Source organism: Mus caroli, chromosome 10, assembly GCF_900094665.2.
Source record: "Mus caroli chromosome 10, CAROLI_EIJ_v1.1, whole genome shotgun sequence".
Lineage (NCBI taxonomy): Eukaryota > Metazoa > Chordata > Mammalia > Rodentia > Muridae > Mus > Mus caroli.
The window spans coordinates 78,416,437-78,435,685 of NC_034579.1; the positions used below are offsets into that span (position 1 = coordinate 78,416,437).

At 42.8% G+C, this 19,249-nt stretch overlaps 1 protein-coding gene across 1 annotated transcript in view; it reads left to right on the top strand.

Annotated features, from left to right (window-relative positions):
• Positions 1-2,877: 2,877 nt before the first annotated feature.
• Positions 2,878-19,249, top strand: part of Polr3b (RNA polymerase III subunit B) — a 102,955-nt gene continuing 86,583 nt past the window's right edge. Inside the window, exons 1-8 of the mRNA XM_021174599.2 lie at positions 2,878-3,118; positions 8,730-8,762; positions 8,959-9,015; positions 9,103-9,167; positions 12,310-12,385; positions 13,069-13,169; positions 15,379-15,470; positions 18,557-18,674. Of these exons, the coding sequence (XP_021030258.1) occupies positions 3,047-3,118; positions 8,730-8,762; positions 8,959-9,015; positions 9,103-9,167; positions 12,310-12,385; positions 13,069-13,169; positions 15,379-15,470; positions 18,557-18,674 (614 nt within the window). The 5' untranslated portion in view covers positions 2,878-3,046. The remainder of the gene's footprint in view (positions 3,119-8,729; positions 8,763-8,958; positions 9,016-9,102; positions 9,168-12,309; positions 12,386-13,068; positions 13,170-15,378; positions 15,471-18,556; positions 18,675-19,249) is intronic.

Here is a 19,249-nt window from a genome sequence, read left to right on the forward strand (position 1 = left end):
TTTTTTTTTTTTTTTTTTGAGACAGGGTTTTTTTGTGTGTAGCCCTGGCTGTCTTCAAACTTACTCTGTAGGTCAGGCTAGCCTTGAACTTAGAGACTCACCTGCCTCTCTGCCTCCTAAGTGCTGAGATTAAAGGTGTGAGCCAAATTTCTTAACCACTGCCTTAGCTTGTCAAATGAAGATCTCCACTTACCACCAAAGGTGGATAATTAGAGAATCCACCTAAAGATAGTATTCAAATACCTGTTAAGGAGTAATGTTCAAAATAATGGACACTTTTCCTAGTTTCCCAGAGTCCTAAACACCTCTCCCATTACAGTGTCCTTCAATTAGCCATTCTTGCCCCCATGGCATTGGATAACTTTTCATTTGGCTCCATGTACCCATTCGCCTTGTATAAAGGATCGCTCAGGATGCATAGCACTTGTCCTCCGGGAGCTCCCACACCTTTATGCAAACCACCAGGCTTTTGTATTAACACCTCAGTAAAAGGGTATGGTAGCATAATACTGAGGAAGCACAAAACTACCCCTGGCTTTTTCCCCACCTTGCTTCCAAAGTCTAGCCTCCTAGAGATCAAAAAGAAGTCATGGGTTTGATCTGGGATACAGGTGTAATGCAAAAAAATCTTACAAGGAATTGTGGTCTAATAGCCAACATCATCACTGTCAACCAAGTGTAGCCATGAAGATTAGGGACTACATCCTCCAAAGTGTCCTTCATTTCAAAAGAAACTTTAAAAACTCAGGGTGAAAACCAGGAATACAATGTTAAACTTATTATTACCTACTGCAATTCTATTTTCGAATTATGAATTCAACACAAACTTATTAAGGAACAAACAATGCACTAGAACCTGGAAAGCAAGGCCGTTTGCATTCCAGCATTCACAGCCTGAAGAACTAGACAAGTACAGAGGTTATGGTATTAGGTCCCAACAGCAGAGAGCTTGCTAGAAATGCAGATTTCCAGCTCCAGCCTGCCGATCAGAAAGCTGAGATGTTTAGCTCTCCAGGTGTCTGTGATCTGGTTTACAGTAGAACCATCTTCATAGTGGGAATCCAAGACGACTCTGTAGAAGACAGCTGACATGCCTGAGCCAAACTTGATGTCCTGAAGTCTTCAGCTCCCTTTCCCAATCCCTTCCGGACTACACCCTGAGTAGGGTGCTCTCTGGTATAATAACTCACAGGCATCATTCAAATGTAGTCTCCCTGAGTAAATCTTAAGGATTTAAGGGGGGAGGGGGGCTGATCATTCTTGGTTTTAAATGATCTGTCTTACACGTGAGTATGGGGATCAGAGGACAGCTCTTTGGAGTTGCTTCTCTCCTTCTACAATGTGGGTCTTGGGGGCTGAACCCGGCTTTTCAAGCTTTGTGGCAGGTGACTTAACATACTGAGCCATCTTGGTGGCCTGTATTTTTTTTCTTTCTTTCTTCACTTAGTTTCAGACGTCTATCAGCACAACGTTTAGATACAAGCACTGAAACTTAACTAGCTAATTCTGTATGCAGATTACCTTGGACCAGTTTAAAAAAAAAAAAACGAACACTTATATTATTAGATGGTGCTAATTATACAGGTGAACTATTAAATAGTTCAACTAATAAATGGCCAGCAGCATTGTACACAGTCATGTGACACCATCCATCTCCACAATTTTTGTATGTTCCCAAACTGAAACTCATTTAAAAACTGTTGGCATCTTTTACCTCTTTTTTTTCTTTTCTTACCATTGGACTTGCATGAACTCATTTCCAATTTCAGTGACGAATCCTTTTGTCTTCTACCAACTCTGTGTGTGCTTACTATTCATAGAGATTTTTATAGGTGTATCTAATTTTTAAAAAATTAATGGGATACAACTTTTAGCAATTCTTATGCTTTCTCTGTTGCCATCCTTGAAATCTTTCACCAAGTCAATGTTATTAGTACATTACCTTTTCTTTGGAGACAGGGTTTCATGTAGCCCAGGCTGGCCTCGACCTTGCTAGGTAGCCAAGGATGCCCTTGAATTTCTGGATGCCCTCCTACTTCTAGCTTCTAAATGCTGGGATTATAGGTGTGTGCCGCGGTGGGAGGATTAGGTGCAATCCTTCGTTTATTCGGTGTAGTGGTAACAAACTCCCTCCCTCTGATTTTCCTTCTAGTGTTTTGTTAAGGTATATAGAAATATTTCATCGACATAGGATTTAGACATATTTTCCCCCAAACCGTTAATTAGCTATTCTAATATAGTTTATTGGGTTTTTCCCTATCCATTTAATTTTTCGAGGGTAATTTACTTCAAGATCACGCATCTGCGAGTTTAACATTTCTTTTGTTAGACTTTATTGACATGAGAACATTTCTCCCCGCCCTATTATGGTTATTCCTATGGAGGTTGATGCCTGTTCTGCCTGTTTTGTTTTTTTGTTTTGGTTTTTCGAGACAGGGTTTCTCTGTATAGCCCTGGCTGTCCTGGAACTCACTTTGTAGACCAGGCTGGCCTCGAACTCAGAAATCCGCCTGCCTCTGCCTCCCGAGTGCTGGGATTAAAGGCATGCGCCACCACTGCCCGGCTGATGCCTGTTCATTACACGCAGGTACCACCAATTATTTAAGCAAGGACTTTTGCTCTTCTGTACTACACAACATACATGCAGTTTAGACTGAGTTAATTGAAATCTCTGCTTTAGAAATTCATGTTGTGACTAATGTGTATTATCGAGTCATTTTTCAGATTAGTTATACAGTTAGAACTACTATGCCGAATTCAATCATTCTGGGGATACTGGAAATGAGCCTGTCAGGAGTCTAGGATTAGCCCGGCGAGACCTCGGAAGTACACCAGTGGGTGTAGTTTTCCACATCCGGCTCGGTCACTTCCGGGTTCCTCCGCAGGTTAGGCCCTGACCAGGCGGAACCTTTTGAAACGCCCCCCGGTAAACAAGCGCCACGGGGACACCGGAGGAGAACGCACACCACTCTCCGCGTGCTACTTGCTTGGAGCCGCACGGGCGGATGTGAACATTCTGCCGACTTCTTCCTCTACCGTGAATGGAATGGATGTCCTAGCCGAGGAGTTCGGGAGCCTGACTCCGGAGCAGCTGGCTGCGCCAATCCCGACTGTGGAGGTAAGCGCCGTGAGCGCAGGCAGCGGAAGAGGCTGGAGACGACTTAAGGAGGCGTTGCCGGGAGAGTTTTCGGGAGGACGAGGGCGGGTCCCTGGGCTTCTGCGCATGCTCAGGACTCCTGCACATGCTCCGAGCTCCGGGTGTGTGAGCTTTTACCAGGTCTGGCTCATGAGTGTTTGTAGCAGCAAGTACAGATCTCTCAGTAGCGTCCGACGTTTAGAACCTTAGGAAATGGCTCTCTACGGGTAAAGCTTTTCTAGTTCAAGTGTGCACTGGCAAGAATTGGTCCTTGTGTTTTCTCTCAGGAACCAATATCTTCTTGCCGATCTCACCTGGAAGGACACAGAGATCCTGAGAGTGTAGGCAATGTTCTTGAGGTCCCATAGCCGGCTTTGGTGCTAAAAGTAAATGGGGATCTCACCCTTGTCATCATTTTCCTTTTACTCCACAGTTTCTTTGGACTGCAGGTTTAGTTTAAGTACCTTGACTATCCCTTCGTCCCCCATTTTTAATCTTGTATTTTCTTACGGGCCCCTATAGCTTTGATCAGATTCTTAAAAGTTAAAGAATAATTGATTGCTTCACGGTGAACTGCCCAAGGAAGTGCAGTTATTGACATGATTTTGTTTCCTGAGAAGGTATATAAATTCTCACTGAACCTTGACATCTTTGGCACAGAATAGGGACATCTAGGACTGAAGATGGTCGAGGAAGAAATTCAGGCAGAGGAACAGGTTGTACATGACCCCAGACACACCATCAGTTGTTTCAGAGGAACAAATAAATCCAGTGGAGCTGGGGGAGGAGGGCAGTAAAAGATGCATTCCTGATTCTGAAATGTGTTAACTCTTAGAAGGTGTTAAGACTTTCTCCCTGGGAATAGTAAAGCACCATTGAAGGGTTTAAACGGGAGCGACCTGATCGGTGACTTAGGACCCAGGGGTAGCTCAGGGATTAAGGACTACTGGTTGCTCTTCCAGAGCACTGGGGGTTGATTCCTGCTATGACACGACTTTAGTCCCAGAATTTGGTATGTAGAGGTAGGAGGATCACAACCTCACTGTCTCAGGGAGTTTGAAGAATGAGTTCCAAGAATCTCTTAGAGAAAATACACAGTATTTGTCTTTGTGTTTGGCTTATTTCTCAGTGTTCCCCTACTCCTAATCAACAGGACCAGCAGCCCATGCAGCAAAGGTTAAGAATGTAGCCCAATACAAAACTCCAGACTTAACTCCAAGCATTATGAGAGTTATTTTATTTTACTTTTAATATTTTTGGTATGGCTCTCCAGGGAGAATTTTGTAGATCACTGTCATATTACAGTGTTGATGTAAGGAACCTTCCTCACAATCGTCCTTAATTGCAGCATGAGCTGGGACTCTCAATGTCTTCCAAATGGGCCACTACACTGCTTTCTGGTCCTTCTGTCTGTGTTTCCCAGCCCTAACTCAGCTTTTGAGCCACAGTGCACTGGCTCACTGGAACCTGCTGTCACCTCATTCACTACCTTAAGCCTCTTCAATGTACCTACCTTCCTTTCCTCACCATGTCTAACTCATAGCAGGCATAGACATCCTCAGTGTTCTCGACCCTGCCAGCTCCTTCAACCCTGTGCGCTTGCACGCAGTGGCTCCCTTTATTTGGAATGCCTCCCTCATACAACCACCATGCTCAGTCATGGCCGTATACCTAGCATCTATAATAATCTACCTCACTGCATACTTCTGTTATAGCATCTACTAAGTGTCATTCCATTTGCTTACATGTCGCCCCTGTTAGGCTAACGACGTCTGAAGTCAGGAGGCATGTCTGTTTACTTGTTTAAGTTGCTGAAACACTACCCCATAAGTACTCAGTATAGTCGATTAGTATTTGTTCACCTCATCGATGAATAATAACCAGCCCCAGAGCTTGAGTGACTTTTCCTACCACAGTATAATATGAAGGAAAAATATAGTAGAAATGATTAGTTCAACTAAAACAGAGCTCCCTTCTAGAAAGTTGTAGAGAAAATACAAGTTGTGGAGCTGAATAGAAAATAGGCTGAGCTAAAAGGAAATAGCATTTGTTCATTTAACTCAGCATGCGAAACTATTGCTCTAGTAAGTACTGTTCATTACTGTTCATTAGCCCACTTACATAGATGGGAATAATCAATATGAGTAAGTGCAATGTCAATTTCTGAGTCTCCCGTGCCATTCTTTGCCTCCTTTGGCAAAGGCAGTAAGTAACATCATTCATTATGTTCATTCATTCAGAAAAAAGAAAATGCCAAGGCCTAAGCACCCTGCTACAGAGAATGAGACCAGGGAAAGGGGCTAGCGGTATTAGAAACACACAAGGGTCCATGGCAGACACAGTGGTAGGAAGGGGTCCATGCCTTCCTAAGGAAGACATGATTGATACACAAAATGTACTCTACAAATTACAGTTGAAAGTTAAATGAGAAAAAAGCCTATCAAAGACAGAATAAGTATACAAGGGCAAAAACAAAACAAAAACCCAAACCCACAGAGCAAGTACACTAAGCAATGGTGGGAAAGAGGTGGGAAGTAAGCATTGGCCAGACTTGGTAAAAAAACAAAACAAAACATGGTGATGACTTTAGATCTTCTCCTATGTCTCAGTCAGTGTTCTGTCTGAGACACCCTGATCACGGCAACTCTTATAATAGAAAGCTTTTAATTAGGGCTGGCTTACAACTTCAGAGGTTAGTCCATTGTCTTTGTATCAGGAATGGTATGCAAAAGTAGTTGAAAGCTTTATATCCTGATCTGTATGCAGGCAGAGGGAGGGAGAGACAGAGACAGAGACTGACTGGGCCTGGCATGGACTTTTGCAACTTCAAAACGCACCCCCACAGTGACACATTTACTCCAACTAGGCGACACCTCCAAATCCTTGCAATCCTTTCCGAGAGTTCTACCCCCGGGTCCACTCTTACTCAAACCAGCGCACCCTGCGTGCAATGCGCAGTACATTCCTAAACTTAAGCTATTTCCTGGAATGGTGATAATGTTTACAATTCCACTGCCAACTCTTGGGCTTTTTCTCTATTGCCATCCTTGCAGTCCTTCACCATCCTTATGTCATTTATGCATTTTCTCACCTCTCGGAGACAGTGCTTTATGTAGCCCAGGCTAGACTTGAACTGCTAGAGCTGAGGCTGATTCTGAGGTGATTGTGCTTCTGCCTCGTAATTGCTAGGGTTATAGGCCTGGGCCCCACAGCTGCTAAAACGCAGAACAGTTGTGAGAACAAACCAATAGAGAAGGTTTCTGAGTACACAGCCAAGAGTTGGGGGGTTAAGCAAGGGAAGGTCTGATTTTCTACAGGAGATTAAAAAGTCTGTGTCTGTGGCCGGCAGTGAGTTCTCCACAAGGACTGTGTACTCACCCCTCCTGTCTGTGAGATAAGAGGAATTTCACTGTGCACAGAGGGGAAATTTTGAAATATGGGAGCAAGAAATTGAAAAGCTAGATTAGTATGTCGGATGGCTGTAACAATTTACTACAGTTTGATAGTGTAAGAAAGCCAGATGTTTCATTCCCCACATTTCTGAAGACTGGAAATCCAAGACAAAGCTTACAGAAGAGCCTGGGAAAGATTCCAGTGCGTGCCTCCTCCCTAGAGTCTGCTGGCTTATGACAGTCTCTGATGTATCATTGGCTTAACAGAAACATCACACTGACATTTGTCTTCATCTTCACCTGACAGTGTCCCTGAATGTATCTGTCCAGATCCCCTTTTGTTATATGGGCACCAGCCATATTGAGTTAGAGCTTACCTACTGAAATCTTCTACAGTCCTTTAGGCCGGGCCACCTAGAAGCCAGTGTAGGAATTTAATTCAGCTTTTAATTTTGGTCTTCCTCCTCTTTTTCTGCTTAACATGAACATATAGTAGTGCACAGATACTGAGTATTGCTTGCTTTGGCTTTGATAGTTGCAGATAACCAAACAACTATTACCCAATATATGCTCTAGAACATTTCCATCACTCCAAAAAGTTCTCTTACAACCTTTTCAGCCTCTTCCTATCCCCCCCAAAACACTCTTGCTTTCTATTATCAGAGACTGGCTCTCTCTCTCTCTCTCTCTCTCTCTCTCTCTCTCTCTCTCTCTCTCTCTCTCTCATCTCACTATGTAACAGTGGGTGTCATGGAACTCACCCTGTAGACCAGGCTGGCCTTGAACTCCCAAGTGCTGGGGATCAAAGGTGTGCACCACTATGTTCAGCTTTTCTCATTTTGTGCAACTCATTTTCCATTGCTCCAGGGCCATCTCACTGTCCCTTAGCTTTCATAACTGCTCCATAATTTATACCCCAGGCCACTCTGTTTCTAAGTTCCAGACATCTACTGCCCATCAGACATTTCTACCTGAATGTCTAATTAGTATCTCAGACTAAACAGGCACCAACCAAATTCCTAACACCTCAACCCCTGAAAGCCTGCTGCTCCTATACATGGCCCCATCCTCTCATTTCTGTCAGTGTTGGCTCTGTGCCTCTGCCTTCTTAGACCAGACACTCTGGTGTCAATTTTAACTTCACTTTTCTCTAGGGAACCATCCAGTCTGTTGTCATTTTACTGGCTTTGCTCAAGCTTGTGTCTGCTAGCTACACAACTTCTCACTTCCTACCTGTATTGTTACTAGTGTGGGCTACTTCTCTTAGCTAAGTGATTGTCCTGTTTCCAGCCTTGCCCATTTCCACCCAGCATCCAGAACAATCCAGTTAATAGGCATGGAGCTATTATGCCATCCTCCACTCAGAGCTTTCCAGTGCCACTCAGGTCTCTCAAGTTAAAACCCGTTTTTGTTTTGTTTTGTTTAGCTTATTTATTTTATGTATATGAGTACTCTGTCTGCATATACACCTGCGTGCCAGAAGAAGACATCAGAAGTTGGTTGTGAGCCACCATGTGATTGTTGGGAATTGAACTCAGGACCTCTAGAAGAGCATCTTAACCCCTCTTAGTCACTGTGCCATCTTTCTAGTCCCTAAAGCTATTTTTTAAGTGTTTGCCACAAAGCCGTGAGTTGTCCATAGATCTTTCCTTAGGAACTGAGTATTCTGACTTTACACTCGGCTGTACCCAGCTGTCAGGACTCCCTTAGCAGATGGGGTAAGTGAAAAGAGGCTATCTCTGTATGTAGTGATCTACAAGACAAGTCCCAAAACTCAAGAGGCATGGGAGTTAGCAGTCTATTAGTGGAGGAGCAAACACCCGTGTGTGCTGACCCCCAGAAGCCTTGAGGTAGTTTGAGGCCCTGGTTTAGAAAGAGCTCTGATTGTTCCCACCAGACTCAAGACTAACTTCTCTTTTCAAATTTTGAGCCTCACTTAGGATGTGCCATAAGAATAAATTTGAAACGGGTTTGAAATCTTGTCATCCAGAAAAGGTTTTATTATATTTAGGGAAACCTGTGACATATGTGTTTATGTGCATGTGCACCATATAAACATGGTATTTGCAATAGCAATTATATTATAACATTTTCCCTGTTTGGTTTCTGCACACTGTGATAAACTTGGTACACCTCAGAAATTGTGTTTTGTGGTTGCTGACAGAGGTTCTCATGGTCTTATTGTTTCCTTATCTTCACAGGAAAAATGGAGGCTGCTTCCAGCATTTTTAAAGGTAATTGTATGCTATTTAGTAATAATTGGTTATTTTGCATAAGTCATTAGATTATCCTTTAAATTTTTTTTCTTAAGTAAGTACATCTATTAATCTTGCCCTTGCTTGTATTTGAGAAACATTGATGGCTACCTGCCCCAGAGTGACTCATGTACCCTGTTACTTTGTTACCATCTTTTGTTTTTTCTCTGCTTAGGTCAAAGGCCTCGTGAAACAACACATAGACTCCTTTAACTATTTCATTAATGTAGAGGTAAGCATCCAGGATTAAGACCAGATGTAAATTGAGGACCAAGTGGAAGAAAGAGCTCTGTTCCTAATTCTGCACTTTCTACTGCAGATAAAGAAGATAATGAAAGCCAATGAAAAGGTTACAAGTGATGCTGACCCCATGTGGTACTTAAAGTAAGAAACCAACTGCTCTTAAATAGTATTCCCATTGTTTTTAAATACTGAAGTAAATGTACTTGCTGTCAAATCTCTTGTCATACCATTACTGTATCTGTCTAGTAAACTAATTGTAAAATGCTTATGTTTAACTTTTACTCGTAAATCATTTGTAAGAGTTTTAATTGAGAAGTTACTAAAACTGTTTTTTTAATTCTTTTAAGTAAGGCTTTCTTTTGATGCGTTTTATATATAATTAATAATGATAAAACCCATTAAGGATTTTTGCACAGCATATGTTACTACATTGCATATAACCAGAGGCAATTATCAGAACCAGAAAGTTACAGTGATGGAGTACTGCCTGTTGAAAGGAGACCTGACCTGATGTTTCTTCCCATTGATGTCCTTATTCTTGTGCCAGAATCAGTCTCTGGCCCATGCTAGGCTGTCTTTCTATTTTCAATTCCACTGATTAAAAGTAAAGACCATTACCCAAATTCTGTGGTCAAAGTGTGCGAGCTTTTCTTTCTAAAGCGGGGTTTGAGAAAATAGCACCAGACATAGGAGACAGTGGGGTTTATATAGCCCCCAGACCTGCAAGACTAGGAGGTTTGCAAGGGTTGGGGATTTCCAGAGAAATGTTGGTTATATAGGAACTTGGCTGAACATTTCAAAATGATTTGGCAGAGCATCTTACCAGGGTGTAGCCTAGAGTCCAGGTTGTAGAACATATCAGATTCCAGAATGTCCCAAGACCTAGTCAAATACAAGTTTTACATAAAACAGGAATGAATTTATTTCAACCTTGTAATAAGATGGCTTCCGATCTTTTTTGTTTGTTTGTTTTTGTTTTTTGAGACAGGGTTTCTCTGTGTAGCCCTGGCTGTCCTGGAACTCACTCTGTAGACCAGGTTGGCCTAGAACTCAGAAATCCACCTGCCTCTGCCTCCCGAGTGCTGGGATTAAAGGCATGCGCCACCACGCCCGGCTTGATGGCTTCCAACCTTTATGTGGTCCATCATTCTGTATATGTGTGTCTGTGAGTATATACAGCTGAGTGCAATTGCCAATGGAGGCCAGAAGAGGGCATCAGATCTGGAGCTGCCTGATACGGTGCTGGGCACCCAACTCTGGGTCCTCTTTGGTATCAGAAGTACTGGTCTTAAATGCTGAAGCATCTCCCCAGCCCTGAGGTTGTCTTGGTTTCTCCATCTCCTGACTCTGATAGTCCACAGTCTTACCTGGAGTTTCACGTCTATGACACTTTTGAATACTTGGGTCAGTTTTGCAGAGGGTCCTTCAGTCTGGATACTTGCTCATGAGTAGATTAAGTTATACATTTTGGCAATTTTTTTGTGCCGTTTTTACTGATTGATGTCAGAGGGTATAAATGTCAGTATCTTGTAACACTGTTTCCTGGTTACCGTAGTATCTGTCTTTCAGAACTTTCCATTGTAAGGATGCAATTTTTTCTTCTTTTTATAACAAGCATTTATGGGGAGATCCTTTAGACAATGCAACTGGATATTTTCATCACTAATTTTATTTAATTTAAAAACAACAACAACAACTCTGCAGAGCTATGTTTACAAACCCTCACCACTGACTCTAATGTGCATCGATGATTCTTGTCCTGGTAGCTGTTGCTGTGAGAGAAGTCTCTCCCATCATGCCTTCTGCTTTTCATATTCCCACACCCTCATTGTATCTTTCTGTAAATTGTTTAATATCAGTTTATGCACATGATTAGTTAGTTTTTTCTGTTGTGTGCAGTCCAGTATTGTTATTCTCTTGCTCAGATTATCTTAGCTTTGTTATTTCTTAGGGAAATCCTTCGACTTGACACTGTGTCCTTTCAAAATGTGCCCTCATGGGGTTTCACCTCCTTTACTTTCTGGAACTATGGGGTACAGTATATATTTGTGTTTTTTTCCTGTCCCCATCTGGGAAGCAAGCACTTCTCCAAGGTGCTTTGGTTACTTTTTTTGGAAGGTGGTACTTTTAGGGTAAACAGTCGGGCACTGCTGACTTCGCAGAAAGCATTAGCAAATACATGTATATGTACTAACACATGCATGTGCATATCTGTATTTCTATGTCCCAGCCATTCTGTTTATATTAGAGACTTTAGACTGATGCCTTTTAGTCTCAGCCAACAGTACCAACTCATTCCAACTTCCTTTCCTTTCTTGTGACTTTACTCCTGACAGTGAGAAGTTGGGCGCTTGTTATCTGTGATTAATTTTTAAAAATTTCAGCCCTATATTATATGCAGAGTAACCTCAGGATTACTGATACGTCTGCAGGAGTAATGCTTGCTAACTAGAGGACAGATGTATGCAACCCTTTCTGTCTTTGGCTTTAGAGGACACAGGACACAAGCTGCTACATCAGAGTGCTTCGATTAGAGGAGTTAGACCTGTGCACACAGTGTCTTCGAAAGCTGATGCTTCCCTCTCAGTTTGTTGTTGTTGTTGTTGTTGTTGATGGCTGTGTGGATAAAGTGCTGAGTTCAGATCCCACACCTTCATGTAAAAGCTGGGTATGGCGGTATGTACATCCCACCTTAGCACTCGGAGATAAAGACAGGCAGATCCCCAGAGCTCGAGTGTAGCCTACTCAGTTGGTGAATTTTCTGTTCAGTGAGAGATTCTGTCTCAAAAAAAAAAGGTGAAGAGGCTGGAGAGATGGCTTAGGAGTTAAGAGCACTGGCCCCATATTGCTCACAGCCCTCTGTAACTTCAGTTCCGGGGAAATCCAGTGCCCTCTTCTGGCTTCTGCAGGTGTTACACATGCATACGGTGTATTTACAGGCAGGCAGAACACCCAAGCACATAAACGAAAAATAATCTTTAAAAATACATAAGGTGGAAAGCAGTAGGGGAAGAAGCTCTGCATTAATGTCTGCAGGTACAGCTGTGCACACACACGTGCACATTCGTATAGCACACACGAGTGCACACACACACTATGCAGAAATACTTCGAGAGCATCGACCCACACTTGTAAGGTTCTATGAACTGTCACTTCAAGAAGGTAGATAGTTGTCATTTCATTTGTCATCCTCAGCAAGGTAGGCACTTGTCAAAGACTAAAGGATCACACATGTATATTTTTGGAGAAGGTGTAATTGATAATGAAATAATTTGCTTTTCAGATACCTTAATATCTATGTCGGACTTCCTGATGTTGAAGAAAGCTTCAATGTAACTAGACCAGTGTCCCCTCATGAGGTACTTTGCTTGGATTTGTTTGTTTTGACCTAGCGTCTGTGCTTGCTGTGTACTAGTAAGCTTTTTTTTTTTTTTTTTTTATTGAAAGGTACTGGACTTTCTAGACGCATGGGACAAATTACATGAATGTTAAAAGCTTTTTTTTTTTTTTTTTTTTTAATTGAACCTGGATCCTCTAGAAGAGCAGTCAGTACTCTTAACCCCTGAGCTGTTCCTTCAGCCCACATAAGCAGTTTCTACTGGTCAGGAATAGAAAACTTAAACTTCAAAATCTCAGACCCTGTTGTAAAAGTTAAAAGATGTCTTAACCACAGGTGGGATTTAACATGAAGAATTGTATGTTTAATTTCAGAGAAATTCTCTTGAAGCTATAAACCACCACGTAACTGTCAGTGTGATATGTTGCACTCACTGGGGGAGTTTGCATGTGGTTTCCTGTATCTTCCTGTGATCCTTGGTCCCACGCCTTCCTGTAAAAGCTGGGTTCACAATGTATAAAGGATGAAGATAGCCTTTAGCTTGTTTCCACGCCAAGCACACACATGTTCTAAACACAACTGTGACTCCGCTTGCCCTGAGGCAGGACGTCAGCAGCTCAGTGGGGAAAGTTCAGGCTGCTGTGCACTGTACTCATAGTGGGATTGCTGGAGGCCAGAGGGTCGCTCACTGTGATTCTGTTCCAGTGCCGTCTGAGGGACATGACGTACTCCGCCCCAATCACAGTGGACATTGAGTATACCCGAGGCAGCCAGAGGATAATCCGCAACGCCTTACCCATTGGCAGGTGAGAAACAGGGTTGTTCTTGGAGCCACACTGCCTGGAGACCGGCCCCATGGTGTGACCTTAAGCCAATTAATAAGTCCTCTTTGCCTCACTCCCTCCTCTGAAGGGTGTGGGAAATGGTACCTAGGTTATAGAATTGCTTTGGATCCTTAGGTAAGGCCCAGACAGAGCTGTGGTTTACAGTAATTGCAGAGCATTCTCTAAAGCTGAGGAAAAGCTTCCCTTTCTTCTCCTGACACCAGCAGTGAGTGCTTAGTAGGTCAGCTAGGAGTTCATTGAATTCTGCACTGGACTTCTTGATGGGTCCTATACATAGTTTTCCTAGATGTTTATCTATATAGCAACGGTTTTGGAAGAAGTTACTATCTCTTAGAACAAGTTTGAAAATAATGGATAGTATCAGCGAGTCACTTTGGAACCTAATTTTCTAATTGAGGACAGATGTTGAGTCTTCTGTAGAAATAGCTATGAATTTAAAATGCTTTCAGTTTTGAGGCAAATCATGTGTACATAGATTTTCTTTTTAATTTGTTGGAGAATGTAGCTTATTTACATCTATTACACACACACACATTTACGTGCATAGAATATATATGTCTTAGATAGGGTTTCATTGCTGAGGAGAGACAGCATGGACAAGGCAACTCTTATAAAGGACAACATTTAACTTGGGCTGGCTTACTGGTGCTGAAGTTCATTCCATTATTGTCATGGTGGGAAGCATGGCATTATCTAGGCAGGCATGGTGCTGGAAAGGAGCTGAGAGTTCTGCATCTCAATCAGAAGGCAGCCAGGAGAAGACTGCATCCATAGGCAGCTAGGAGGATGGTCTCAAAACTCACCCCAACCCCCAGTGATGCACTTCCTCCAACTAGGGTATACCTACTTCAACAAGGCCACATCTCCTAATAGTGTCACTCCCTGGGCCAAGCATAATTCAAACCACCACATACGTATTTACATATATTTCTGTCAGTGTATTCTGCACATGAAATCTCTCCAACTTTTTATTTTTATTTTTCTCCTTCACTCCATTTAAATGGAACTTTTTTCTTCTCTCTTCTACCTGCTCTGAAAGGCATGTGTTTCATTTCTGGTTACTTTACTTTAGAATTAAACTGCATTGATTAACAAAGTTTGAGTATATCTTTATTCTCCTAGCAAGAGTAAGATCTTAGAAAGGTCAGATTTGTCCTTGACTTTTTAAATTTTATCAGCCTCAGTTCTTCTTGCCTTTGTTGTTGTTGTTACCCATAAATTCAAAATCATTGTTGTTTTATAAAGTTAACATTTATATTTATAGTTAAAGTTTATATTTCTGTACATTTGTTTCTGTGGGTCTTTTGCCTGAATTATGTCTATGTTCTACATGTGTGCTTGGTTTCAAAGAAGGGCCAAAGCCAAAGATCCCCTAGAATGGAGATAGAAATGGCTGTTGAACTGTTATGTGGGTGCTGGGAACTGAAGATGAGTCCTTTGGAAGAACAGCTAGTGCTCTTAACCACAAAACATCAGTCCAGTCCCTTGTTTGGGTTTTCTTTGTGCCACATACATCTTTTCATGTCAGACTTTGATTTCGTATTTATTTTCCATCTTCTGAAGATGAAAAGTTTCTTCCCTAGCTGACCTCCAAGTGGTACTTAACAGAGTGACCATGTGCAGTCTGTCCTCTTGGTCCACAGTGCTGTCTGTCTACACTGTTTCCCTTCTAGTACCCTGCCTTGGCTCTTGTTTCAAGCCTTCTCTGCAGCTGTGCTGTTGGTCTTGATCATCATCTGTTTACGTGTGGTCCTCTGTGTGTTTTGTACAGATAGCACTGTGAAGGCTTCAGACATGTTTAAGATTCACAGCCTTTCCCCCTTGAGGAAGTCGTCTAGGAGTCTGAATAGGTGTGCTTCAGATTGCTCTTGCATGGCTCTTGCTAGAACACTCTACTTTATAGAGTTCACCTCATAGTCTCCCTGAAGCTACATTCATTGATACCTTCTCCCATTTAGTTATTCTCTTCCTAGCTGTGCCATCGTCGTTGTCCAGCACAGCTGTCATCTATGCCAGAAGATATGTCTGGGAATATCTTGGTTTTCCCTTGACTCTGTTGTGGAATGTCTCTTCTGAGTGGTTACACGGAGATGCAGGCCCCTCTGCCACTCGTTCGCTGCAGTTTCTCTGTCAGTTCATGCATGACTTTCTTTTGTTTTACTTTAAACAGAATGCCCATCATGCTCCGAAGCTCAAACTGTGTTCTAACAGGGAAAACGCCGGCAGAGTTTGCCAAACTGAATGAGTGTCCACTAGACCCAGGTAAGTGGGTGACTCTGGTGTGCCCCCACTCCAGGTACATGGGTGATTTAAGTGTGTCTCCCCCCCCTACCCCCCGCCCTCTGCTTTGCTCTATTCCTTTCCTAGTGCTCTGCTGTAGACTTGCTGCCTTCTGATGATTTGTTGGACAAACTGTGTTAATAAAACTGGAGATTTCATGCCAACTTTATTCTGAATTTCTAAACATATGCTGATTCTTCTTTTGTTTGCTTAGAGGTGCTAGCAGCTTGGCTTCTGGCTTACTGGCATGGCCTGTTCTTTCCTTTCACCTCTATGCAGTAGTTTCTTTTGAGATACTTGGTATTTGAGATGGTCCCAAAGTTGCTGTCTAAACTGTTCTGAAAAGACCCCAGTGGCTCACGAGAGCCTATGTTAAGTATAGAAGAGGGAGAGAAATGATAACTTTTTTGCTATTGTTCAAGCTCTCAAAATTTATATTTTTGTCCTTATTTCTAGAGTATTTTTGGTAAAACTTCAAACTATACAACACAGTTTCTCCTAATGCCTTTACCTGTGATTTAAATTGGCTTATAGTTGCTTTAGTTGAACTCCTTGCATCAAGGAAGATTTTGGTGGTGGTGGTGTTTTTCAGGAGCCCTGGCTGGCCTCAAACACTCTACAGCCCAGGCTGGCCTTGATCACCTACCTGCTCTTCTCACCTCTCCCTCCTCAATGCCCAGCTCACAGGCGTGTGCTACCCCACCTGGTTGCATTAGGAAGAGTTTAGTAAGAGCCTGCCTTTCTAGACTCTAACCAAGTTTTTCATAAGTTAAATGTATTATCTTGGTTTTACTTTTATTTACAAATAGAACAAAATCTCACTCTATCTTATTCTCAAATTATGCGTGGGGGGGGGTGTAATAATAGCATGTGACTTTTATTCAGTATCAAACATTAGTTTGGAAACTCAGTTGTCTGCTGTTGTTCCAGATTTGTCAGAAAAGTTGGAGCAAGTATTAATCTCCATTGATGATCCCAGGTTATTCCTATACTTAAGAGATGGACAGACTCATTTGTGTAATACATTTCTTTTTCTGTCGGTCTGGTGTACATGTGGATAGGATAGACTGTTTTTCTGTTACCATGATACACCTTGATCAGAAGCCACTTGGAGCAGGAAGGGTTTATTTGGCTTATACTTCCAGGTCACCATCTATCATTGAGGGTAACCAGGGCAGGAGCTCAAGCAGAAACCGTGAAAGAGTGGTGCTTTTTTCTTGCTCCCAGGCTGTGTTCCTTGACTTTTCTTAGGTAGCCCAGGCTCACCTGCCTAAGGAAGGTACTGCCCACACGGGCTGGGCCTTCCCATTTCAATTAGCAACCAAGAAAATGGCCCATAGACATGCTGCAGGAAAGTCTGATGAAGTCTGTTCCTCAGTCGAGGGCCCCTCTTCCCAGTGTGTTAACTTGATCCTCTTGTCAGTTTGACATCCAAACATATCACGGTTACATACAAACGTATCACGATTAAACCACAATTTTTCCTTTCTGGATTGTCCCATATCTCAGGTTAATATCATAATTATAAAATACATTGCAATCTTAAAAGTCCCACAGTCTTCAGAATTACAGTGCTTTAAAGGTGCAAGGTCTCTTTAAACATACCAACTCTCTTAATGTGTGGGCTTCTGTAAAGCCCCAAACAAGTTATGTGTTTCCTTCTCCCAAGGAGGAACAGGGCACAGTTGTAATCAGATCAAAGCAAAATCAAAATCCAACAGTGTACAAAGTTCAGTATCTGACATCTGAGATGTGATCTTCTGGCTCCAGAAGGCTTGGACAACTCCGTTTCTCTGGTTCTGTCATTGCAGCTCACATAGCTTGTCACCTAGGCTTCACTGAACACCTGCCCCAATCCTTGGCGTATGTCCTACGATACCGACATCTCTGCACTTGAGCTGAGGCTTCACCTTCACCAATAGCCTCCCCTCCAGGGACTGGAACACTTCTACATACTTCTAAGCCTCAGTCCTGCTGCCCAATCAGTACCACATAGAAGACTTAAAATTAACAAATTTTCTTCTGGTCACAGCTTCTGTGTGCTTACCCTGAGGAAATACTCCCCAGATTTCTCATCAGTGATGCTGGTCTCTCATTCATTAATCACAACTGTTTCTCAGTCCTGCTAACCAACCTCCATTGTCCCAGTAAAACACAGAAGGTTTTACTTGTGCAGATTCTTACTGGAAAATACAGCACGGACAGAGTCTTTGTCTCCCTCTCTCTTTACAAGCCAGGCCCCACTGTCTGGGTTGTCAGTATCCTTACCTTCCAGGCTTCCACAGAATGACACATTAATCTTTGAGCACGCAATCTAGAACCCAGAGTACCAAATACCATTGTCTTCCTTAAACCAACATGGCCGGTTCCACCACACAGACACCCCACTTCTGGCTCTGGCTTCTGTCCTAGTTGGTTTTTCTGTTGCTGGGATAAACGCCAGGGCCAAAAGTACCCTGAAGAGAAAGGATTTAGTTAGCTTACTCTTCCAAGTCACAATCCCTCAGTGAGGGGAGTTAGTTCAGGAACTGAAGCAGGAACCGTGAGGGATCACTGCTGTCTGGCTTGCTCCCAGGCTTATGTTCATCTCTCTTGCTTATGGCTCAGGCCATAAGGTCTAGGGAACAGTGGGCTAAGCCCTGCTAATGTCAGTTAGCAATCAAGATAATGCCCTAGGCATGCCCAACAAGCCAGTATGATGGAAGCAATTCATCAGTTGAGGGTCTGTCTTCCCAGTGTGTAAACTTGACAACAAAACTAACCAGGGCAATAGACCAGTCATATACTCTCTGTCTTAAAAGGGTGTATCAGCTTCAGTTCTTTTTGTAAAACTGTGTCTGATCCTGTCATCAGTTCATAGAGCAATGCCAGCAGCCCATCAAATTAAGATTGTTGGTGCCTGCAGTGATGATCCTAGGCACTTACCTATAGTCTGAGGATTTGGGAGGTGGGAGGACCAGTTCAGGGCCAATCTGTACTGGTACTCTGGCCCTCAGGAGCTCCTGGCCCTCACCTACTTGCATTGGGTATGGAAGAGGTGGTGAGCTTTTCTTGTTTCCCTTGGGCAGGTGGCTACTTCATTGTTAAAGGAGTGGAAAAAGTCATTCTTATCCAAGAGCAGCTGTCCAAGAACAGGATCATTGTGGAGGCCGACAGGAAAGGGGCCGTTGGAGCCTCAGTTACCAGGTATGGGAAACAGATGGGTTTTTTCCAAATACTCATCATTTTAGCGTAGTGGGTGGTTGCCGTCTCCTGTGAAGAGGGTGGTATTTCTCTCCAGAGCAGGCAGTGTGTGTACAATTCATTGTGGGTGCATCTATAAACACGGTATTGGTTTTAAGATTTCAGCAAGGGAAATGCAACAGCGTTTGGAAGGGCACTAGTTAATTTAAGTTGTGCTCTTTATTAAGTTATAGCAGTAAAGAAACTTCAAGGAAAAAGACAAAGCACTTTTTAGAGTTTCCATACTCCTTTTCAGGTTTTTATAAGCAAGGACTGACTGTTCCATAGCACTGGCTCTGAGGAGGCAGGAGGAGGAGCATCCGTACGTAGCGAGTTGAAGGCCAGCCAGCAAACCAGGCGCACGGGGCAAAGGGAGGGGAAGGAGGTCAAAGGATGAAGCTTTCTCATCCATCCACAAAATTCCCACCATGATCTTGAAAATGACGAGAAAGAGTTGTAGTGTTTTTAAGTGTTCCCAGAAGGAAGGAAGGAAGGAAGGAAGGAAGGAAGGAAGGAAGGAAGGAAGGAAGGAAGGAAGG